General features: G+C 39.6%; 1 protein-coding gene across 3 annotated transcripts in view; it reads right to left on the bottom strand.

The window, feature by feature from the left end:
* Window positions 1-25,873, bottom strand: part of mdga2a (MAM domain containing glycosylphosphatidylinositol anchor 2a) — a 256,090-nt gene that overhangs the window by 141,407 nt on the left and 88,810 nt on the right. For all 3 annotated transcript variants that reach the window (XM_060933897.1, XM_060933898.1, XM_060933899.1), the window contains exons 4-5: window positions 10,030-10,226; window positions 3,727-3,859 (exon numbers count right to left, since the gene is read on the bottom strand). In XM_060933897.1, the coding sequence (XP_060789880.1) occupies window positions 3,727-3,859; window positions 10,030-10,226 (330 nt within the window). The remainder of the gene's footprint in view (window positions 1-3,726; window positions 3,860-10,029; window positions 10,227-25,873) is intronic.

Raw genomic sequence — 25,873 nt, 5'->3', positions numbered from 1 at the left:
ATTTATTGAGGAAAATGATCCAGTATTAAATATCTGAGTGGCAAAAGTATGTGAACCTTTGCTTTCAGTATCTGGTGTGACCCCCTTGTGCAGCAATAACTGCAATTAAACGTTTCAAGTAACTGTTGATCAGTCCTGCACACCGACTTTGAGGAATTTTAGCCCATTCCTCCGGACAGAACAGCTTCAACTCTGGGATGTTAGTGGGTTTCCTCACATGAACTGCTCACTTCAGGTCCTTCCACAACATTTCGATTGGATTAAGGTCAGGACTTTGACTTGGCCATTCCAAAACATTAACTTTATTCTTCTTTAACCATTCTTTGGTAGAACGACTTGTGTGCTTAGGGGCATTGTCTTGCTGTATGACCCACCTTCTCTTGAGATTCAGTTCATGGACAGATGTCCTGACATTTTCCTTTAGAATTCGCTGGTATAATTCAGAATTCATTGTTCCATCAATGATGGCAAGCCGTCCTGGCCCAGATGCAGCAAAACAGGCCCAAACCATGATACTACCACCACCACCATGTTTCACAGATGGGATAAGGTTCTGATGCTGGAATGCAGTGTTTTCCTTTCTCCAAGCATAACACTTCTTATTTAAACCAAAAAGTTCTATTTTGGTCTCATCCATCCACAAAACATTTTTTCCAATAGCCTTCTGGCTTATCCACATGATTTTTAGCAAACTGCAGACAAACAATAATGTTCTTTTTGGAGAGCAGTGGCTTTCTCCTTGTAACCCTGCCATGCACACCATTGTTGTTCAGTGTTCTCCTGATGGTGGACTCATGAACATTAGCCAATGTGAGAGAGGCCTTCAGTTGCTTAGAAGCTACCCTGGGGTCCTTTGTAACCTTGCCGACTATTACACGCCTTGCTCTTGGAGTGATCTTTGTTGGTCGACCACTCCTGGGAAGGGTAACAACAGTCTTGAATTTCCTCCATTTGTACACAATCTGTCTGACTGTGGATTGGTGGAGTCCAAACTCTTTTGAGATGGTTTTGTAACCTTTTCCAGACTGATGAGCATCAACAACGCTTTTTCTGAGGTCCTCAGAAATCTCCTTTGTTCATGCCATGATACACTTCCATAAACACGTGTTGTGAAGATCAGACTTTGATAGATCCCTGTTCTTTAAATAAAACACAGTGCCCACTCACACCTGATTGTCATCCCATTGATTGAAAACACCTGACTCTAATTTCACCTTCAAATTAACTGCTAATCCTAGAGGTTCACATACTTTTGCCACTCACAGATATGCAATATTGGATCATTTTCCTCAATAAATAAATGACCAAGTATAATATTTTTGTCTCATTTGTTTAGCTGGGTTCTCTTAATCTACTTTTAGGACTTGTGTGAAAATCTGATGATGTTTTAGGTCATATTTATGCAGAAATACAGAAAATTCTAAAGGGTTCACAAACTTTCAAGCACCACTGTATGTTCTATTGTGAATACAATATCAGTTTTTGAGATCTGTAAATTATTGCATTCCGTTTTTATTTACAATTTGTACTTTGTCCCAACTTTTTTGGAATCGGGGTTGTACTTTAGCCTTTCTTTTCTTGTTTCATTTAGAAGTGCAAGCTGTTGTAGGTATAACATTCTTGTGTTACTAGCTCTCTAGCTTTGGCAATATGTCTGTCTAGTCTTGTGGAAGACTCTGGTCACACGCAATGGTCACAGGCAGAGTGCACACAGGTATGCAGATATGTAGACAGGTAGGTAGACAAGCAAGTAAGCCATCCAATCATTTGATGCGGACTGAATGAAATTATTTGACATATGTTTTACAGCCCCTGGACTACCACATGATGGATTTTTTTTCTTTTTATTAGAGCATTTAATTTCTTTATTGCTGTCTGGATGTAAAGACAATTTCAAGAAATATCAAAAAAGCTTCTAAAATAAATTGCCTACTCTAGTTTTAACTTTAATTTTTTCTCTGACAATATGCCATCCAAAATGGACAGAGCCATCTGAACTGAGTAAAATGAAAGTGTAGACTAAAACCCTCATTCAGCTGTCATTTGTGCCCATTTTTGTACTGAACAGACAGACATGCACACACCCAAGCAGACAGTCAGGGAGAAAGAAAAGTAAAGGACTGCAGAAAAGTCATGTTATCAGCCAAAGGAAAGTGATGCCCACCAATAAAGAGTGCAGGGGGCTGCATATTGTAGGTGGTTAGTTGGGGGCCAAGCAGTGAACCTGCATAGGTACCCATAGTATTTCTACCATTTCTTCTTCTGGCTAGGATGTCTATGGCAGCCCATAGAACTTTATGGTAAGAAGTTTTGAAATTTGGTACACTGACAGTCTCTTCATTTTCACCCAGTTTTATGTTTAAGAAGAAACCTTTATTTGTCACATGCACACTTCAAGCACAGTGAGATTGATCCTCTGCATTTAACCCATCTGAAGCATTGAACACACACATACCCAGAGCAGTGGGCAGCCACACTACAGCACCCAGGGAGCACTCAGGGGTTAAGTACCTTGCTCAAGGGCACTTCAGCCCAAGGCCGCCCCACGTTAACCTAATTACATGTCTTTGAACTGTGGGGAAAACCGGAGCACCCAGAGGAAACCCACGCTGATACAGGGAGAACATGCAAACTCCACACAGAAAGGCCCCCGCCAGCTGCTGGGCTCAAACCCAGAACCTTCTTGCAGTACTAACCATTACACCACCTACACATGCCCACAGCGTGTTTGCACCTTGAGTGCTCTGCCACCACCAACTGGTCAAATTTGGAAATGCTTTTATGCATGTAACTTTTGAACCGTATGCGAGTTTTTCATAAATGTGGTACCATTGGATTCCATGGTTCAAGCCAAGTTCAGTGCACCACATGATGTCAATTACACCATAATGGCTGTGCTGCCATTTTATGAAAGTTTTTAAATTTTCACGGGCCACAAATTTTGCCCAGTTTTCATCAAATATGTCTCACAAACATTATGATGTGGAGATTTGATTTTCAAAACAATTTGTCCATTGCAGTCAATCAAAATTGGCAGCAAAGTCACCAAACAGGAAATGAGACCATATCTCAGCAACTTTTTGATATATCAGCATGAAACTCAGTACACAGACTCACTACCCCTTCCTCAGGGCCTGAAAAAAACTTTTCGTTTGACCACTGAGAGGGAACTGCAATAAGTAAAGGCACGTTTTGTCCAGTAACTGTTGATGTGTTTGTTTAAAAAAAGTCATTCTTGTGTGTGGTTGAACACTGGATTTAGTGGTGAATCCATCAAACAGAATGTGAGCTCATATCTCAGTTACACTCAATCTTTGGTCACAAAACTTGCTGTCAGTGCTTACAGCCACACTTTTAACATTATCAGATTTAGTTGCCATGGCAACTCTGGCTTGCTTGGCCTCTTCATAACTGCTTGCAGCTATATTTTAGAATACTGTTAATGAACTGGTGAGAGAGTAATGAAACAGCAGTGCACAGGAGTTTTCTACAGCAATCAACAGGCAGCAATCAACATCTACCCTGTTTAGCTTAAACCTGTTTGTTGTTAGAGCATGTTACATATTTGAGGCTAGTGCATTGCAGAGTACATTGACCCAATGGTACGGTATGTACAATCAGGCAATCTCCCAGCAATATACAGTACTAAGCATACAACACAGGACTGAACTTGAATGAAGTCCTGGTATTTTTGTCAGTGTATCTATTTATCAGGGGATAACCTACCTGTTGTGTTGGTGAGCTGAAAGAATACACTCTTATCAGAGATGCCACAGACATTGCGCACTGAAGCAGTGCATGTGTAGTTGGCATAGTCCTGAGGTCGAAGGTTTTTCAGCTTGAGGATCTTTGTTTCACCCTGCATGATAAGTGTATAAAGTAAATAGTAAATTATTTTTATTCAAGAAATACTTCAGATTTGTATGTAATATTAACTGCTATTAATGGATTTGACCATGAGTTGAATAAGCCACTACATATTAATACATTTCTCATAAATAAATTCTTCGAATAAAAATTTATACCATAGATCCGATTCTAAATGGAGTTCCACACATTCAAAACAACAGCTACATGGAAGTTGTTTTGAAGAAATATTCTTTTACTATTAAAAATACTATTTTAAGAATTATATACTATCCACATTCACTGGATATGAGCAATCGCACACTCTGACTGGCTACTCTATTACTAGGATATCAGCTCATATACAGTGAATAGAGAAAAACAAAATGGCGGAGCATGTTGCTGAACCAGCCAAGGACGGAATAAAAACCCTACTCAAAAACAAAATCCCAAAAATTATCATCAAGTATTTAAAAGAAACAGAAATAGCTAAAAGAATATGGTTTTCCCCCTAATATCTCCTGTTCCACACTCCAACCCAGTTGGTGGTGGTAACGCACCTTTAAGTTGGTTTGCCAACTGCCAAAAAACCCAAAAGAAGAAGAAAACCCCCCAAATTACAAAAAGGCAACAAAATATGGAAGAAAAGTATTTGATGCTAAGAACGTATCTTTTTTTAATTCTTCAAGAATTAATATTATACCGTAGCATTTTTCACAAATTGCTACTGTCATTACGCCGGTTTGTTTACATTCTAAGTGGAAATGATTATGTCGGACATTTTGTATAAAGTTTTTATTTATCGAATTTGCAAAAAACAAAAATAAAAATGCTCTGTTTCTCAAAATCCAGTGAATGTGGAGAGAATAAAACAGTTATTCCACTCAATTTTGACGTATATGGCTTATAGACAACTCGTCGCGCCTCATTGGCTATTAGCACATATCCAACTCAATTTCGTGAAATAACTGCTTAAAAAAATATATAATACTGTTTTACTCTTACTTCAATGCAGATCATAAGCTCAGTCACTTGCTTTAAACTGACTGCTCATTCCAATTCTGATTGATCATTAGCTTTGATAGAAGGGCTTGAGAAAGTTCTCCTTTTACACACATTAACCTCATTACATCAATAACTTTCTTATACCAAGGGCTCTCTAAGACAGTGCCTTGGAGTGGCTTTAATGGACATTTTCCTTCATCCTCTCATCATCTCTAGCCGCTTTATCCTGTTCTACAGGGTCGCAGGCAAGCTGGAGCCTATCCCAGCTGACTACGGGCGAAAGGCGGGGTACACCCTGGACAAGTCGCCAGGTCATCACAGGGCTGACACATAGACACAGACAACCATTCACACTCACATTCACACCTACGGTCAATTTAGAGTCACCAGTTAACCTAACCTGCATGTCTTTGGACTGTGGGGGAAACCAGAGCACCCAGAGGAAACCCACGCGGACACGGGGAGAACATGCAAACTCTGCACAGAAAGGCCCTCGCCGGCCTCGAACCCGGACCTTCTTGCTGTGAGGCGACAGTGCTAACCACTACACCACCGTGCCTCCCCTTCCTACATCCTGTTTGAGTGAATTTATAACTACTTACTTCAGAATATTACAAAATACGTAGAAACACTAATCTAGCAAAAACACAAAATCTCTTCTCTAAAAAGTTTATGAATACAGCTAGCACACTGGCTTCTCATTTGGGACTATAGTTACGGTAAGAGTCTGTTAAAGCATGTTGCCTGTATCTAACTGCTGATACAAATGCTGATTAAAATGCCACTTGAATGCCAGTGAACTCCTTTTTAAAATTTGCCTTTGTGAAGCTGTCAGACAAATGTGTTACTGGTCTGTAAAAGCTCCAGATGTCAGCATGTTGTTCACTCCCTGTCCCTCTTATAAGTGGTGATGACTACTAAAAATACAGCAAGCAGAGTAAAGAATTTTCACTCTATGGAGATTTTTCTGCAGGTAGCCACAATTTGGAGCATGGATGAAAACTGTCATGAGGGAAGGAAAGAGACCATGTCAATTAGGGGATTTGTGGTGTGAAGCAAAATGTCAGTGTTTAAAGCAGTTATCTATCTGTCTGTCTATAGCCATGGGGAAACAGAAAGTACACCCTACTTCATCTCTACGTTATTTAGTTATCTGCTCCTAAATAACAATTGGGTGATCCTCTCTAACTTCTATAAACAAATACCTCAGGTGACACACACACACACACACACACACACACACACACACACACACACACACACACAGACTTCAGTATGTAGTCATTGTTTCCCTAAAAGTAAACCAACATTCAGAAACAAGGTGGGGGAAAATAAGTACACCCCTAAAGGTGCATCACTTAGTGGTTGTTGATACAGGTATCAGAGAGAAAGACCTGTGCACTTCGGTGTTATCTCATCGAGCACATCCATCTAGTGTGATTGTTAATAAAAACTAATTTATCCCATGTGCAAGATCAAAACTAGACAAATATGGTTGTCAGTTAATTATATCATGGTTGTCCTTACAAGCACGAGAGAAAGAGAACCAGAGAGAGAGAGGGAGAAAGCATCCATGTTAGGCAGAGAAAGTAGAAAGAGGTGACCAGGTAAGTGTTTCATCTATGAGCTGTAATGTTACCTTATAGAGCCACAATAGGGTTGTATTGCATAGAGTTTGTCCATACAGGCATCAGAGAGTATGGGCCTGAATGGCCCAATATTATATTTTTTCATAGGACCCAAAATTTCTAGCAGCATCCCTTCGTATATTGTGTAGTATTTCAGGAAATGCAATGCAATATTCCTAACTTTTCTGGGGTAGGAACACCAGACTCCATGACAGATTTATGTCCCCACCATTTTCCAAATCAAGCCTATGCCTTTGTGTTCAGCATTACATTTATTTGTGATGTCACACTCCACAATAGTGGTTAATGGCTCAAATGAAAGGAGACACTCAGGGCTTAAAAAATGTATTTGTGGCCATTGCATATGCTGTATCACTATCAAAAAAGCTTGAGTTGTGCTGTCAGTTTTATATTGTATCAGTGTTATTGTGGTTAGGTGTAAATTATTTGCCCACCTCTCCCATTCCCATCACCCTGCTCACTAGCAGCTAAATACAGAGTCATGATATTCTACACACAGAAACCCAACAGTGTCCTGACTAATCTTATAATAGACTTGTGGCAATTCATTTACAAAATAATTCATATGTTTATATTGATTGAAAATGTCTGAGAAGACGATTTCCATTCTGCCAGTGGAATGGAATGCCAGTGTATTGTGATAAATGTTTAAAGTAGTGGCAGGAATAGCTGACAAGGAATTCATACTGTCTGGGCAAAGGGGAAGAAGCTCACTCTCACAAAAAAAAAAAAAAAAAATTAAAAATCCAAGCCCACCTAAATGTGTTATGATCTGAGCCCAATGTAGAACTTTTTGGGCATAATTTTTAATATGTTACGTGCAAAAATAAGCCAGCTTATCAACCAAAGAACACAATACCCATGGTGAAGCATGGTGGTGGCAGCACAATGGTATGGAGCTGCTTCTCTTCAGCTGAGATTAGGGCTCTACTCAACATAGACGGAATCATGGATAGCTACAAATACCAATCTATTTTGGGGAAAACCTGCAGTTACTGGCACATTCCATGCCCCTGAAAATGGAAAAAAATATTCACCTCCCAGCATGATAACACACAAATCCAAGTCAACAAAATAATGGCTTTGGAAGATGATCAACATTTTGGAATGGGGTTGATGTAACTGAACAAGGTCTTGATGCAATGCATGACATGCCACTACATGTAACGCTTGACCCGATGAATCCAATGCACACTGTTCTTAATACCATTCATACTGTTTACTATTCCACATCTGATATTTGTATTCTGATATAAATACATTATTTGAATGAATTTTTTTTTTCATTTTTATGAAAGCTGCTTGAACTGATTTATGATCCATTACTGCTCATTATTTGTTTTTATTTTATTTCTTCTAAATTTAAATCAGGTCAATTTATTTGTATAGCGCTTTTAACAACAGACATTATTGCAAAGCAGCTTTAGAGAAAAATAAAGATTTTAGACATCTCATCTCCTCTAGCCGCTTTATCCTTCTACAGGGTCGCAGGCAAGCTGGAGCCTATCCCAGCTGACTACGGGCGAAAAGCGGGGTACACCCTGGACAAGTCACCAGGTCATCACAGGGCTGACACATAGACACAGACAACCATTCACACCTACGGTCAATTTAGAGTCACCAGTTAACCTAACCTGCATGTCTTTGGACTGTGGGGGAAACCGGAGTACCTGGAGGAAACCCACGCGGACACGGGGAGAACATGCAAACTCCACACAGAAAGGCCCTCGCCGGCCCCGGGGCTTGAACCCAGGACCTTCTTGCTGTGAGGCGACAGCGCTAACCACTACACCACCGTGCCGCCCGATTTTAGACATATGAATTAATAAATTTATCCCAACTGAGCAAGCCTGAGGCGCCAGTGGCAAGGAAAAACTCCCTGAGATGACATGAGGAAGAACCCTTGAGAGGAACCAGACTCAAAAGGGAACCCATCCTCATTTGGGTGAAAAGCTGTGGCCTAATTAGTAGAAAAGCAGTTTTGGGACCAAAAGGTCACTGGTTTGATTCCCTGAACCAGCAGGAATGGCTGAAGTGCCCTTGAGTAAGGCACCTCATCCCCAACTACTCCCTAGGCTGCTCTGGGTATGTTGTACATTGCTCTGGATAAGAGTGTCTGATAAATGCCATTAATGTAACTAGGGTTTGAATTATGAATTCCTCTTTGTGGGGGTCTCTTAAAAAAAGAGGAATGGTGCATGGACGCGGCAAGTAAATATATAAATAAATAGCCTAACAGGTGCACTTTCTGTGAGTGAGAGGCTACGTGGTTTGTTAGGCTATACTTGTATGCATACAGAGTAGTCTTTTTTTTTCCCGAGCATATTATTTTTGCTATTTTCCTATAGCCTACATTTTAAACAGAGGGAGAATGCATTCTACTAGTAGAAAGTAAAAGCCATTCTCTTGCCATCACTCAGACAAAATAGACCAAAGTGGTCTGTTTTCAGCAGGCTGTGGTTGTGCTCCAGGAACCCATTATGCTGACGTCCGATGTCCTTTCTTTATCCATGATTGGACAAACAGAAACCAAAATGTGTCAAGGCTAAGTACGATGTCAGCACCAGTAGTGGCCTTTTTTCCGGTGGCATGGTAGCCAGTCATCTAAGTTATTGAAAACTTAACCAACGAATGAAACCAAGGTTAAGTGGTTCGTCTTCTTAAAGGATTAACATGTGTGTGCGTGTGTCTGTTAACATTCGCGAGCTCTCAAAAGGATAGTTTGCGCACGTAGTGGCATGGTGGTGCTGCATTCACGAAAGTATGCACCTAGCTGTAATGCATTCTTTTGGAAAACATGTTTACCCTTCTTATTATTTAGGGCTATTTGTCTATCTTTAATGTAAATATTACTCAATATATTGAAGGAAAATAAGCTTTATTTGTGATTAAAATATAACAATACTGCATTTTTAGAGACCCCCATAGATATATTATTTTACTGCTTTCATGGGAGCCAGTCCTCAGTCTATGGGAGCTCAGCTTCCACATAATTCGAACCATAATGTAATGATAACAGATAGCATGATTATAAATAACTCGCTTCTCTAAGTGTGTCCTATATGCTCAAAAAGTGCAATTGTGTAACCAGAAAATTCATTATAGTTTTAAAATGAAGTCTATTTTGTTGAATTTATCAACTGTTCATTGATGGAGATGTGAATGCAAAACTGTTCATGACACTCACAGTCCTATCCTTGCCATTGTAGCAAATCACTTTGTATTAAGTGCAAGAGCCATCTTCTAAGTGTATCTTTAGGCTGTCCATATGGGACCATCCCAAATGTATTGTGAAAATGTTTTTTAATCACATGGTATTCTATATTTTCTGACCAATATATTGGATTAGATAACTTGTAATTTTTTTTTTATTTCTGTATAAATGTGTTACTTAATATTTACATAAATTTTTGTCATTATATATGGTCCAACAGATGTAAGGCAGTTATGCATATTAATAATATAACAATACTTTATATTATTAATACTTAATAATAATATTAATGCTTGGAGATGTTTTAAAGCCTACCTGTGTGAAGAAAGGTTCATAGATCTCCACACCCTTGTCAGACCCTTGGGACAAAAATTCATGTCCACGTTTCCAGCTGTAACGTACTGGCGGGTTGGAGTTGGCAGCACACCGGAGGAAAACTGTTCGTTCATAGTAGAATTGTTCTTTAGCCTCTCCCACACTTTGATGTACTGTCACCACTGGGTCATCAAGATCTAGAGATAAAATGATGCATTAATCACAATTTGTTGACTCATGTTGACCAAACAACAAAATTGCCAATGTCCTATTAAGAATACTTACAACCAAAAAATATCAGAAGACACTAAAGTCATATGAATTACTAACTTCAGTATGTAAATTAATGTTCAATGATAAATCTGCCATAACTTCTAATCAGAAAGCAATCAGGATCAGTATGTATAAAGCCATTAATATGTTGTAAAAAGATTAATAGAAATTGGAAAATTTACTCCTACTCCTTAGGCCCAAGCTCAATGTACAAAAATTCTTCTAAATCAGAAGTGATGCTAAATGTGAAAACACTGACACTATAGCTTCATAAATGTAGGTAATAGGCTGCCAATATAACTACTAGTGCATCTCAAACAATTAGAATATCGTGGAAAAGTTAATTTTTTTCATAGTTTAATTCAAAAAGGTAAATGTTCATATATTCTATATTCATTACACGCAAAGTGAAATATTTCAAGCCTTTTTTGTTTAATTTTGATGATTATGGCTTATAGCTCATGAAAATCAGAAATCCAATATCTCGAATTATTAGAATATTTCCTAAGATCAATCAAAAAAGGATTTACAATACAGAAATGTCCAACTTCTGAAAAGCATGTTCATTTATACCATACACTCAGTACTTGGTTGGGGCTCCTTTACCACAAATTACTACATTAATGCAGCATGGCATGGAGGCGATCAGCCTGTGGCACTGCTGAGGTGTTATTGAAGCCCAGGTTACTTTGATAGCAGCCTTCAGCGTGTCTGTATTTTTGGGTCGGGTGTTTCTCATCTTCCTCTTGACCATAGCCCATAGATTCTCTATGGGGTTCAGGTCAGGCGAGTTGTCTGGCCAATCAAAAACAGTAATATCATGGTCAGCAAAACATTTGGTAGTAGTTTTGGCACTGTGTGCAGGTGCTAAGTCCTGCTGGAAAAGGAAATCAGTATTTCCATAAATCTTGTGAGCAGATGGAAGCATGAAGTGCTCTAAAATCTCCTGGAAGATGGCTGCATTGACTTTGAACTTGATAAAACACAGTGGACCAACACCAGCAGATGACATGGCACCCCAAATCATCACAGACTGTGGAAACTTCACACTGGACTTCAAACACCTTGGATTCTGTGCCTCCCCGCTCTTCCTCCAGACTCTAGGACCTTGATTTACAAATAAAATGCAAAATTTACTTTCATCTGAAAAGAGGAATTTGGACCACTGAGCAACAGTCCAGTTCTTTCATTTCTTAGCCCGGGTAAGACGTTTCTGACATTGTCTCTGGTTCAGGAATGGCTTGATATTAGGAATGTGACAGTTTGTAGCCCCTTTCCTGAAGACATCTGTGCGTGGTGGCTCTTGATGTACTGACACCAGCCTCAGTCCACTCCTTGTGAAGCTCTCCCAAGTTCTTGAATTGACATCCCTGTTGCTTGTGTACCTTTTCCAGCCAGCCTTTTCAGCGATGACCTTCTGTGACTTACCCTCCTTGTGGAGGGTGTCGATGACTGTCTTCTGGACAACTGTCAAGTCAGCAGTCTTCCCCATGATTGTGGTTGCATGTACTGAACTAGACCAAGAGATACACAGTATTTATTCTATTTTACTCAAACTCGAAATGAAATACTCTAATATTTTTAGATTTTTTTTTTGCACTGCAGGCCATAATTATTAAATTAAAATAGAAAAATGCTTGAAACATGTTAGTTTACATGTAATGAGTTTAGAATATATAAAATTTTCACTTTCTTAAATAACTGATGGAAAATGTTGAACTTTTTCATGATATTCTAATTGTCTGAGATGCTCTAGTAGAAAATCATATGATTCTCAAAGACATTTCTAGGATACACAATCATGTATCATGATAAGTTTGTTAAAAAACAACCAGGAAAACTGTTATGTGTAAAACTAGATACTTTATTTTTAGAAATAACATTTTTGTTTATATAAAAATACACCACTGGCCAAAACAAAAGTCACCATTTGGATTTAAATCAGCAAATACTTAAGAACCTTTGACTGAATAATTACTGCAGTGATTAATACACCCCATACCATCAGAGATGCTGACTTTTGAACTTTGTGCAGGTATCAATCTGGATGGTCCTTTTCCTCTTTGGCCCAGGGGACAAAACATCCATGATTTCCAAAAACAATTTGAAATGTGGACTCGTCAGACCACAGCACACTTTTGTGTTGTGCCAGTCCAACTCACATGAGTTCAGGCCCAGAGAATTCAGTGGCATTTCTGGATGTTGATATATGGCTTTCACTTTGCATGACAGGTGCATCAACAAACTGTTTGCCAACAACAGTTTTCTTAACTGTTCCTGAGCCTATGTAGTAATATCCGTTGTACAATCATGTCAGTTTTTAAGGGTCACGTGAGGGATCTAAGTTCACAGATGTTCAATGTTGGTTTTTGACTTTGCCCCTTACGTGCAGAACTTTCTCTGGATTCTCTGAATCTTTTGATATTATGGATTGTCAATGGTGAAATCCCTAAATTCTTTGCCGATGCAGTTTTTCACAAAATTGTGAATATCACCCCATCCCTGCTTGTGAAGGACTGAGTCTTTCCAATTACCAATTAACCTGTTTAGCTATAGAATGTTCCAAACACGAGTTTTTTGAGCATTCCACAACTTTCCCATTCTTTTGTTACCCTTGTCCCAACTTTTTGGAATGTATTTCAGGTATCAAATTCAGAATGAGTGTATATTTACAAAAAACAATAAAGTTGATATGAACATTATGAACATTAAATATCTTGTCTTTGTAATGTATCCAATTGAACAGAGGTCAAAATTGATTTGTAAATTATTGCATTCTGTTTTTATTAACATTTTACACAGTGTCCCTACTTTTTTGGAATTGGGGTTGTAAATAATTTTGGAAACTATATGCATTTTTCCTTACCATTTCATGTAGCTTCATGACATACAATCACAATTAATCGCATTAAAAAGCTGGACTATATTATATATATAACTAGCTGTAGGATAGTCAGATGTGGGATAGCCTTGCTACCTAACTACAGCAAGCAATCTGAATTATAATCTTCATTTGTGTAGTTAGTTTGGATATATGTGTATTCATAGCATATATAGTGCTCAGCGTAAATGAGTACACCCCCTTTGAAAAGTAACATTTTAAACAATATCTCAATGAACACAAACAATTTCCAAAATGTTGACAAGACAAAGTTTAATATAACATCTGTTTAACTTATAACGTGAAAGTAAGGTTAATAATATAACTTCAATTACACATTTTTTCAGTTTTACTCAAATTAGGGTGGTGCAAAAATGAGTACACCCCACAACAAAAACTACTACATCTAGCACTTTGTATGGCCTCCATGATTTTTAATGACAGCACCAAGTCTTCTAGGCATGGAATGAACAAGTTGGCGACATTTTGCAACATCAATCTTTTTCCATTCTTCAACAATGACCTCTTTTAGTGACTGGATGCTGGATGGAGAGTGATGCTCAACTTGTCTCTTCAGAATTCCAGGTGGTTAAGGCGCCATACCATGAATGCGGGCGACCCGGGTTCGATTCCGGCCTGAGGTCATTTCCCGATCCCTTCCCGTCTCTCTCTCTCCCGCTCATTTCCTGTCTCTACACTGTCCTATCCAATAAAGGTGCAAAAAGCCCAAAAAAAATCTTAAAAAAAAAAAAAAAGAATTCCCCATAGGTGTTCGACTGGGTTCAGATCAGGAGACATACTTGGCCACTGAATCACTTTCACCCTGTTCTTCTTCAGAAATCCAAAAGTGGCCTTAGATGTGTGTTTAGTCATGTTGGAAAAGTGCACGACGACCAAGGGCACGGAGTGATGGTAGCATCTTCTCTTTCAGTATAGAGTAATACATCTGTGAATTCATGATGCCATCAATGAAATGCAGCTCCTCGACACCAGCAGCACTCATGCAGCCCCACATAAGGACACTGCCACCACCTTGTTTCACTGTAGGCACCATGCATTTTTCTTTGTATTCCTCACCTTTGCGACGCCATACAGTTTTGAAGCCATCAGTTCCAAAAACATTTATCTTGGTCTCATCACTCCAGAGTATAGAGTCCCAGTAGTCTTCATCTTTGTCAGCATGGGCCCTGGCAAACTCTAGGTGGGCTTTTTTGTGCCTGGGCTTTAGGAGAGGCTCCTTTCGTGGACGGCATCCATGCATGCCATTCCCTTGCAGTGCACGCCGTATTGTGTCACGGGAAATAGTCACCCCAGTCTGGCTTTCTACTTCTTTAGATAACTGCAGTGAACTTGCATGCCGATTTTCTTCAACCCTTCTCATCAGAAGACGCTCCTGTCGAGGTGTTAACTTCCGTGGATGACTTGGACATCTCTGTGAGATGGTTGCAGTTCCATCTTTCTTAAATTTTTGTACCACTTTTTCTACAGTATTCTGACTGATAAGTAAAGCTTTGCTGATCTTCTTGTAGCCTTCACCTTTGTGGTGTAAAGAAATTATTTTCTTTGGGGAATTCTGAAAAGACAAGTTGAGCATCACTCTCCATCCAGCATCCAGTCACTAAAAGAGGTCATTGTTGAAGAATGGAAAAAGATTGATGTTGCAAAACGTCGCCAACTTGTTCATTCCATGCCTAGAAGACTTGGTGCTGTCATTAAAAATCATGGAGGCCATACAAAGTACTAGATGTAGTAGTTTTTGTTGTGGGGTGTACTCATTTTTGCACCACCCTAATTTGAGTAAAACTGAAAAAAATGTGTAACCTAAGTTATATTATGAACCTTACTTTCACGTTATAAGTTAAACAGATGTTATATTAAACTTTGTCTTGTCAACATTTTGGAAATTGTTTGTGTTCATTGAGATATTTTTCTCTCCGTGCTTCCACGGAAGGTGGTCGCATTCTGCTCTCCCTCTCCCTCCTTTTTTTCCCTGCTTGTGCTCTGTCTCTTGTCTCGTCTGCTGTACTTTTTGAAGAGACTCTTCCTGCATTACTTCTCATCTCATCTCATTATCTCTAGCCGCTTTATCCTGTTCTACAGGGTCGCAAGCAAGCTGGAGCCTATCCCAGCTGACTACGGGCGAAAGGCGGGGTACACCCTGGACAAGTCGCCAGGTCATCACAGGGCTGACACATAGACACAGACAACCATTCACACTCACATTCACACCTACGGTCAATTTAGAGTCACCAGTTAACCTAACCTGCATGTCTTTGGACTGTGGGGGAAACCGGAGCACCCGGAGGAAACCCACGCGGACACGGGGAGAACATGCAAACTCCGCACAGAAAGGCCCTCGCCGGCCCCGGGGCTCGAACCCAGGACCTTCTTGCTGTGAGGCGACAGCGCTAACCACTACACCACCGTGCCGCCCCCTGCATTACTTTCTAAACTAAAAAGCATGGAATTGATAAACTGGTCTCCTAACAAAATTGACACAGTTTTGGGTTCGGGGGAACCCGTTTGTCCTGCCGGAACGTTTGCGGCTGGTTACACGATGGACGCGTGGGAGCAGTGGCGGGTCGTGTGCCTGGCGATTCTTTCTGTGGAGGACATTGAAGATATCTACCTATTCGGAACCATGATTACAGGACTTTTGCTGATTGGATTAGGTATTGCCCTGGTATATCGAGGAAATCAGACAACGGTGACAGCTGTTCAAAGCCCCACAAAGTTGCCCAATATTGGAGTGGTGGGCAAAGCTGTTGGCACTTGGACTGTGGACATTCAGAACTTTAACCACAAAATGGTTGTTATCTCGGAGCAGCTTTCAGCTTTGCAAGGAATACTTTTTCAGAGATCAATTTGAATAGAATGGACAGATATGGACGAGCGGTGAGGACGTGCAAAGACTGCGTCTGGAAAGACCAAACAATTCATATCTTATCGACATTCGGCGCCCTGAGACAGAACCGGCCTTGTTTTAGGCCGTTGCTGAGAAAATATTTCCCCCTGAAGGTCAATGCCGGGAGACACTCTCATTTTTCGAATTCCTCTCTAACTCTCCGCGGTCGCCATTTTTACCCCCCGTGTGACAAGCAGGTGAGTGACCAGCGCCTTCATGGCTGCAGGAGCGGATGGCTGCTTGCTTGCGCTGGATTACCTCCTCCCCTTCCCCCCCCTCCCCCCTTACCCCTGATTTCCCCCCACTCAAGTCCCATGTTTAAAGTGTACCTGTGTTGTAGTTGTGCTTATGCAAAGGGTTTTTTTTTTTAATGTTCCCACACTGTACTCCTGACAGGAGCATAGTGGGAGGGGTATTCTTTTTTTTCTTATCTCTCCTCATGTTGTGTTTCCTTTTTATCTTTATCCCTGTCTTCCTGTCCTGTCTACCCTATGTCAATTGTATGTTGTATATGTACGGACAGGTTGACGGCTAATTTCGCTGGTACATGTGACTAGTGACAATAAAGGGCTTCTGATTCTGATATTGTTTAAAATGTTATTTTTCAAAGGGGGTGTACTCATTTATGCTGAGCACTTATGCTGAGGTGGGGTACACACACTAATATATATATATATATATATATATATATATATATATATATATATATATATATATATATATATAGTGTGTGTACACACACACCTTTTTTCATGTGTTGTACATGTTAGTTAGTTATATTACAGGCCTCCATTTAAACTAGCCTTAGCTGAATTGGACCACCTGTTTAAATATTGTTGATAGATAGATGATGCAGAACAAAAATACAAGAAAGAAATAAGCATACCTTACTTTAGTTATCGCCAAATATAGCTTTTCTTCCTTATGAAACTCAAAGAAGACATAGAACACACATTGAGAGACCAAGCTGAATAAAATGGCATATTTTTCCTGTTCCTTTTAAGTTGAACAGATTCAGGCCAGAATCTCAGCCTAGTGGACTGAAGTCTGTTGGTGCCTTTTGACCCATCCATCCATTATCCTGTTCTACAGGGTCGCAGGCAAGCTGGAGCCTATCCCAGCTGACTACGGGCGAGAGGTGGGGTACACCCTGGACAAGTCGGCAAGTCATCACAGGGCTGACACATAGAAACAAACAACCATTCACACTCACATTCACACCTATGGTCAATTTAGAGCCACCAATTAGCCTAACCTGCATGTCTTTGGACTGTGGGGGAAACTGGAGCACCTGGAAGAAACCCACACAGACATGGGGAGAACATGCAAACTCCACATAGAAAGGCCCTCATCAACTGCTGAGCTTGATCCCAGGACCTTCTTGCTGTGAGGCGACACTACACCACCGTGCCACCCGCCTTTTAACCTCTTTCAAACAAATTCATGCCACAATTTAGCCAAAAGTTTATTTGAATGTGGCATAAACTTATCCCACATACCATTTACCAATGTTAGAACTAAACCAGAAGATCCAAATGCAAGACAGACTCAGCCAAGAATTTTTTTTGCCATCTGAGATGTAGCGTCGATTGCATGTATCTTATTATTGTATCCACCTTATTTTCAGCTTATTTTTTAGATGGACTCTGTCTGTTTGAATGGTTTCATAGAAGATATCCATTTAGTTTATTCTGGTTATTTCAGCTGACTAGTTTGTATTCATCATGTCATCTACTGACACTGCCCTTTAACATCAATTTTAATGTTAATAGTTATAGATTTGCAGAAACCTGGTGTTATGTGTGCAGTTAGGGGTTTGTTTTAATATTTGACACACAAAAGTTTTCTTAGAGTAGGCATGTTTTAACAATAAACTGCAAATCAGAGCTGTATATTAAAAAAAATTGTACCTGAATAAAAGTAGAGGTGTTTTGTGTATATTTCTGCTTGACTTAATGTACAAAAGTACTTGGAAATATACTTAGGTACACGCAGAGCTGGGTTACTCAGATAGCTGTAATAGACCCCTTCGCATGTTTGTAAACAAACCGACCGTTGCCAGGATGCGCGCGCAGCCTAGACTCAGAAACAATGGCGCTGCCCATAGACCGGCATTATGAGTTGTCAGATTATGCAAAACAATTGTCGTTACAAGATCGAGAATGCTACACATAAATAAGTTAACTCTAACAAGTGGACATCGCCTACCGGATCTGCATTTAATTAAAGAGTGGACGGACGATGTTAGTAAGTTCCCTGGTATACAATGGCCAGATATATACTCGTACCTTATTGACAAGACTTCAGTATACACCCACGAAAAACTTTGTGCCTACAAGTCTTTAGACGCATATGATTATGTTATGTGCGGGCATGTACAACTTGATTAACAATGGGACATTCATATTCATTTTGTTTTAATCAAATTATGCCAGTGATGTGATGGCAATGTGGCTTTAGCTAAACAGCAATTTGCAGGAGGTAATGGCATGAAAGGAATGATAGTGTAAAGAGTGCAGCTAAGAGAAATCAGAGCTGCGTAAAAAGCGAGAGGCAGAGACCAGAAATGAAACTGAACGGGGCGGGAGCCAGGTTAGAGCAGTCAACGTAAGTTGGCATTTAGAGTGAGGGCACACAATTTTACCTTTCCATCCTTGCTTTAAAATTGTGATTTTCGGCATACACAAATAATGATGGCACAAAATCTGGACTGCTTGAGTCAAGCGAGACCTCTCCTACAAACAAAATTGCATGCAAAGCTAAGTTAACATGCTAACAATATTCATTACATTGTGTAACTATGACCCAGCTAATCAGACAAACGTTACCAAAGTATTTTGCTACATCAATAAATGAAGACTAGAAAGAATAAAAAAGAAAGATTTAATAAATAGCCTGATCTTACCTGTGATGAAGTGGGCGCTGCAAACCCGCGCATTTTTGATGGTGCTTTCATCCCAGTCTACACGTTTGATGGCTTGTAGCCATAGACGTCGGCGATTTTTTTGGAATGGGTGAGATCCTGCTGGAATTCTGTACATTTTAACCCCATCACTGCTACGATTCTGACACCCGACAACACAACAACTAGGCATCGCTGAGTCTTTTTTGAGTCCAGGCTGCGTGCGCAATTTCCTCTTACGTATGAATGACGTTTACTGCGAAGGGGTCTATTCATGATTGGTCATCTGGATCTGAACCAAACTAGAAATACATGTTCAGTGCAAGGTTCTGAGGAAGGCTACAAATGCTGGGGTGTGTTTGTATATAGGGGGTGGATTTGAAGTCCAAATAGCTGTTTCTGAGGACTCATTGTCACGTTTGCGCCTGCTAGCACTCTTGACTCCATTTCCCAGCATTCACAGCAGCCTTCAAATATGGCCACCTTAGACTACACCACTCATCCTGCACTTCACTGCTCACAGGCCCCTGATTACTGAATGCACACACCCAGACGTGCAGCTTGTGAACAGGCAAGGCAGGCAACTGCTTGGGGCCCCCTGGCCCAGGGGCACCCCGAGAGTCAGGGCCCAAGGGCTTATTTATTTTGTTTTTTATTGTTTTTATTGTTCTTTACCATTGTATTTTCACATTTGTAATTTAAAAAACTTTGGTTTCATACATTTTTCGTTGGTGTCAGATTATTTATAACATATTGGTGATGAACACTGGTCAGAAGGGCCCCCTGGAAATTTTTGCTTGGGGCCACAACAGACTCTAGAATCGCCTCTGCGCACACCTGGACTTAGTCACCACAGCAGGCCATTGCTCTTATTTAAGCACTCTCACTGGCCCTTGTCCTTGTGAAGTAAATATTTAGTGTAACTTGCTTCACTTTATTAAGTCTTTCGTTTATTGTGCTATGTTTCTGGTTTGACTTTGTTTAGATTTTGCATTTTTGACTAATATTAGTGATTAAGCTTTCTGAACCAGTGAAGATTTGAATCCACATTAGTTGAAAAAAGGGTCATTATTTGAAGTTTTGTTTAGCACAGTGCATGTAAGTGGCCCTGTAACAGTAAAAAAATTCAACAGCAGAGGCTAATACATAGGGTTTTGTTATTGTTCACATGATATATATTTTGCTTATGTGACCAATTAATAAACATGCTTGTGTGACAGTAGGACATGAGGAGTTTAACAATTTTTATTTAAAATAAAAGTATTTGTTTAACTGTCTTGGGGCTCAATCTGTTCCTTTTCTTATTAACAATCTCACCTGCCTTTGAAAAAAAATGTTCACATGAAACAAAGGAGGTTAGTTTGTTTCATTTGTATCAGTAAAACTAAAGCATTTGGTACTGTGCCCACAGAAGTGCCACATAGTGGTTTGAACCAGTTTGAACTGATTCTGAACCACTAACGACACAATCACATGGGTGTGTACAGAACGAAGCTTTAGTCGTCACTATCACGTAACTTTGGCACTTCAATACAAGCTTCGAAGCACTGCTTTGTAGTTTTCAAAGCAAACTCAGGAAGTTCAGGGTCTCTATATCACTATTTGATGTTCTGTTTGGACCTTGCTTGACCTTTGCCTGTTTCTGGATTCTGATTTTTGCCTACAATTTGGATTTGTCTGCCAGTTTGCCTAATAAAGTCTGCTTTTATATCTGTCTGTCACCTGCACTCCTGACAACCATAAAGCCAATAAAGTAGGAATTTGGTCATACGCATCCATATGCTAATTTGTAAGTGGATTTTTCAAGATCCCTAAGTACTGAAAAAAAAACCATGGCTGCCATTGGCCAATCAGGCATCCAACAAGGTTCCCGTTAAGCTATCACTGCATGAAAAGTGGGATTTTTGTCAGTAAGCAGCATTGTAAATTGTTCTGGAAGTGCAGGTTAGCGACTGCTTGCAGAAATTTGTAGGCAGCACAGAAAACTACCAGGGACTGATGTAGGCCCTGTCCACACGGCAACGGATTCAAGTGAATCTGATAAAATTGTTTATCGTTTCGGCCTGGCGTCCACACGGCACCGGCGTTTTGGGTGCCCCAAAACGAAATCTTTTGAGAACGGGTTCCAGAGTGGAAAAATCTGGCAACGGCCCCGTTGCGAAGTCGTCTAGATGAGTAGAACAGATTTGTTTATGATGACGTCACAACCACATGACTGTCAGTGCTTCACACCGGGTAGAAGTGTAACGAACTCGATGCGAGTTGTCAACAAATCCTATAACTTGGTTCATGAAACGCGCTTACAAAATATTTTCACTGTAAATATTTCTTGTGTAATGGTGCAAAGTGAGAGAGCGAGAGAGAGAGAGAGAGAGAGAGAGAGAGAATAGCCCTTAGGGCAGAGTCTTTAGTCCAAACACTGCGGAAGCAGTACCAAACCGCGCACCGCCCGTGCACTTTCCAAAAACAAAAACAATCCCGCCAGCAAAAATAGGAAAAAAAAAAGGAGTGATCTCACCTCTTCAGATGTTGGTTTAAGTCCGACAATACATTCCTCAAAAAGGGCGTAGAAGAACAAAGTAATCCATCAACGTGTAGCATTCAATTTATTCCGGACCATTAAAGAATTCTGGAGGATCTCAGAATGTTGGCGTACCGGCTTCCATCTACCCCCATTCATTCCTCTTTCCGTGTCTTTCGTTTTACGCTACTGATTAATAATCAAAACTTTATGTGGCTAATGCTACAGAAGAAGGGGTTTATGCGCATGCGTCTACTTCTTCTATTGTTCTGGTGTCTCCGATGGGACCGTCTTACAGCGCACGTAGAGGTGTGGCATGTGTATTGCATCGTTTTCAGCAAGCGTTGCGTTCCCATATGTACCTGAAATTTTACTGATCCGTTGCCCATGTGGACGCGATATTAAAAAAAAAATCGCGTTGCCGTTGTCGTGTGGATGTAGCCGTAGAGAAGCTTGTCAGTTGACAAACTCTCTCCTAGGGCTAGGGTAGGCTTTCACATGTAAATAAAAATGCTCTGAGCTATACATATGCAAAAGTTTGGGCACCCCGGTCAAAACTGCTGTTACTGTGAACAGTTAAGCAAGTTGAAGATGAAATTATCTCCAAAAGGCATAAAGTTAAAGATGACTCATTCCCTTTATATTTTAAGCAAAAACAATTTTTTTAATTTTCATCTTTTACATTTTCAAAATGTCAAAAAAGGAAAAGGGCCCAAAGCAAAGGTTTGGGCACCCTGCATGGTTAGTACCTAGTAACACTCCCTTTGGCAAGTATCACAGCTTGTAAACACTTTTTGTAGCCAGCTAATAATCTTTCAATTCTTACCTGTGGGATTTTCACACATTCGTCCTTGTAAAAGGCTTCCAGTTCTACAAGTTTCTTGGGCTGTCTTGCATGCTGTCTTTTGAGATCTGTCTTTTGAGATCTATCCACAGATTTTCAATGATGTTTAGGTCAGGGGACTGTGAGGGCCAGGGCAAAACCTTCAGCTTGTGCCTCTTGAGGTATTCCATTGTAGATTTTGAGGTGTGTTTTGGATCATTGTCTTATTGTAGGACGCATCTTCTTTTTAAGTTCAACTTTTTTACAGATGGTGTGATGTTTGCTTCCAGAATTTGCTGGTATTTATTCGAATCCATGCTTCCCTCGACCAAGGAAATGTGCCCTTGGCCACTGGCTGCAACACAACCCCAAAGCATGATCGATCCACACCCATGCTTCAGAATTGAAAAGGTGTTCTTTTCCTGGAATTTGGCACCCTTTTTTCTCCAAACATATCTTTGCACATTGTGGCCAAAAAGTTCTATTTTGATTTCATCAGTCCACAGGACTTGTTTCCAAAATGCATCAGGCTTATTTAGATGTTCATTTGCAAACTTCAGACGCTGAATTTTGTGGCTAGGACACAAGAAAGGTTTTCTTCTGATGACTCTCCCATGAAGGTCATATTTGTTCAGGTGTCGCTGCATAGTAGAACAGTGCACCACCACTCCAGGGTCTGCTAAATCTTTCTGAAGGTCTTTTGCAGTCAAACAGGGGTTTTTATTTGCCTTTCTTTCTGAAAGAACGAGCAGTTCTTTCAGAAAGTTTTCTTCATCTTCCAGACCTCACCTTGATCTCCACTGTTTCTGTTAACTGCCATTTCTTAATAACATTACAATCTGAGGAAACAGCTACCTGAAAACACTTTGCTACATTCTTGTAGCCTTCTCCTGCTTTGTGAGCATCAATTATTTTAGTTTTCAGAATGCAAGGGAGTTGCTTAGAGGAGCCCATGGCTGTTGATTTTAGGGACAAGTTTGAGGAGAATTTATACAGCTTTGAAATCTGCATCATCTGACCCTTCCTAACGAAGAATTTGAACAAGCCACAGCTCAATAAGCGAATTAAGGTCTGGAGCCTTGGTAAAAGTTACCTGAGAACTCAAATGTATTGGGGTGCCCAAACTTTCGCATGGTGTTCCTTTTCTTTTTTCACTCTCCAATTGTACAAAACAAAAATAATACACAAATCTTGCAGAAAACACTGAAAAGAAATGTGTCGTCTTTACCTTTATGCCTTTTGGTGATCAGTTCATCTTCTGCTCACTTAACTATTCACAGTAACAGACATTTTCAGTAAGGGTGCCCAAAATTTGCATGCCACTGTATGCAAATCAACAATGTTGGGGGATTCTGACTCATCCCTGGTCCAGAGGTTATGCAGTACTAACTCCCTTTTAAGAAAATATCTTATACAAATAGATCAGGTTTAGCATAATTATAGACTCAAATTGTAGCTTGAATAGATTTCCTTATGTAAGTTAGTATGCTATGATTTACCTTATATGCCACTAACAACGGTCAATAAGTTTATTTTAAAAAATACACAAAACGGTACAAATTAATTAAACACTATTTTAATCAGGGCTTGTTGACTTTTTAAGAGTAAAATCCAAACACTTTCAAGATACCTAAACTAAAAATTTCCAGACTCTTGAAGTCTGGAAATTCATCACATCTAACTTGTTACTATGAATGCAATTGCAAAAAAATACAGGATACAAACTCATTTATACTCATAGTAATCAATGTATATTTAAACTTTCTGATCTTACCAGATTTTCCTCTTAACTTTGTAGGCTACATATGTTTTGATGATTATTTAATGCTTGCTAAGTTCAAGAGTAAGGGATCAGCAGAGGACTTATCTAGCTATGAATGGTGAGTGAACACAGGATCATTGTAGGTAAAATAATAATAATTAAAAAAAACATTTGGGGGAGTTGTGTAATATTCCAAGAAAAACTCAGAATTTCTGAGGTTAAAGGCATAAATTTATGAGGAAAAACTTGGATGTTATATTAGATTATAAAGTCGTAAATTTGCGAAAGAACACTCAGAAATTCTCTGAGACTAGCTGTACATTTTATGAGGGGAAAAAAAACTAAAAAAAAGTGTCACATCGCAAAGTTGGATCAACGTCATCACACCGCTGGTGCCATGGCTGAGCCGAGAGTTACTGGAAATGTAGTCTTTCCTCCTCAATTGCACAATATAAAAGAATAAAGGGCTAAGAGATTTTCAACTACATTTCACAGAATGTACTACAGCTGTCTAGGAGGTAGGCCTGTGATTCTTGCACTATTATCCAGTAGGCACTGGTAATGTTAGCAGTTCTACTAAAGGTATTAATTGTTTGCGTTAAGGAAAATAAATAACGTCTCTGACTATGAAAGTAGGCTCCTTTTAATGTGCTTTCTTTGTGGACCATTTCATCTACAGTAGAATGAAGTTTCAGTGAATGTAGCTAATTATTCTTATGGAAAATGAAGATCAGTAAGAGAATAATTTCAAAAGCCCAGGCTGGATAATGTGGTCATCGCCCTGCCTTCACTTATTGATAGTGGTGGGCAAAGCAAGGCTTTGTGAAACATGAAAAGCTCAAAGCAATTGTGCCAGAATTGTTTCAAGGTTTCGAAACAACCATCTCCATTGTGACATCTACTGGCCACTTTTGCTGTTGTAACATTGTGATAATGCTATTCTATGAAACAATTTATTATTTCGATGGGTTATGCCAGACTATCAATACACATGCTCAATACATATTTCAGAGAAATCCCCATACAACAAAGAAGCAAAAGCTTTCAGGTTGTCAGAGACAGCAAATTGGGACTGTAATGAACAGTGTCTTTCAATAAATATTTCTTTTTTTTTTCCTCTTGTATTTTCACATCTGTAAGGCTATTTCCATTGCTTGGTATTTCAGTTTCATGTAAATGACATTTAGGAAGATAATCTATTGACAAAAGCCTGCTGTGTTTATTGGGATAATTGACTACACAGGTCTTGTGGGTTTGAGTGTACTTTGTAGCCTGTGAAGGTACCGTATAGGCTCCTTTAATATACTTTCTTTGTGGACCATTTGGTCTACAGCAGAATGAAGTTTCAGTGAATGTAGCTAATTATGCTTATGGAAAATGAAGCTCAATAAGGGAAAATTAAGAAAAGAAAATGTCTCACATTGAATATGCTAGGGCTCTAACAATGGGATCTAACAATGCACAAATTAATGAACACAGACTCAATCAGCTCATTTTAATAATGACCAACAAAATCTATCAAGAGCAACACAAATTAGTGTCGGGCCACCGACACTAGATGATAGTGACAGAGAATAAAGTGCCTTCGAAATGTTCTGTTGGTGTTCCAACTAAATTAACACGAGTGGAGAAAATTCTCTCACTTCTACCACACACCCTCTTTTTTGTGCCTCATTCCTGAGCATGCAGTGGGACTTTTGCAAGCGCATAAATTAGGTATATTTTCAAGAGAACATTAATCTGAGCAAACAAAAATCTATTCTGTGCCAGCTCAATC

The sequence above is a fragment of the Neoarius graeffei genome, chromosome 11 (assembly GCF_027579695.1).
Source record: "Neoarius graeffei isolate fNeoGra1 chromosome 11, fNeoGra1.pri, whole genome shotgun sequence".
NCBI classification, from domain to species: Eukaryota; Metazoa; Chordata; class Actinopteri; order Siluriformes; family Ariidae; genus Neoarius; species Neoarius graeffei.
The sequence above is the reverse complement of the archived record's forward strand: the minus strand, read 5'-3'. Positions and strand labels throughout refer to the sequence as shown.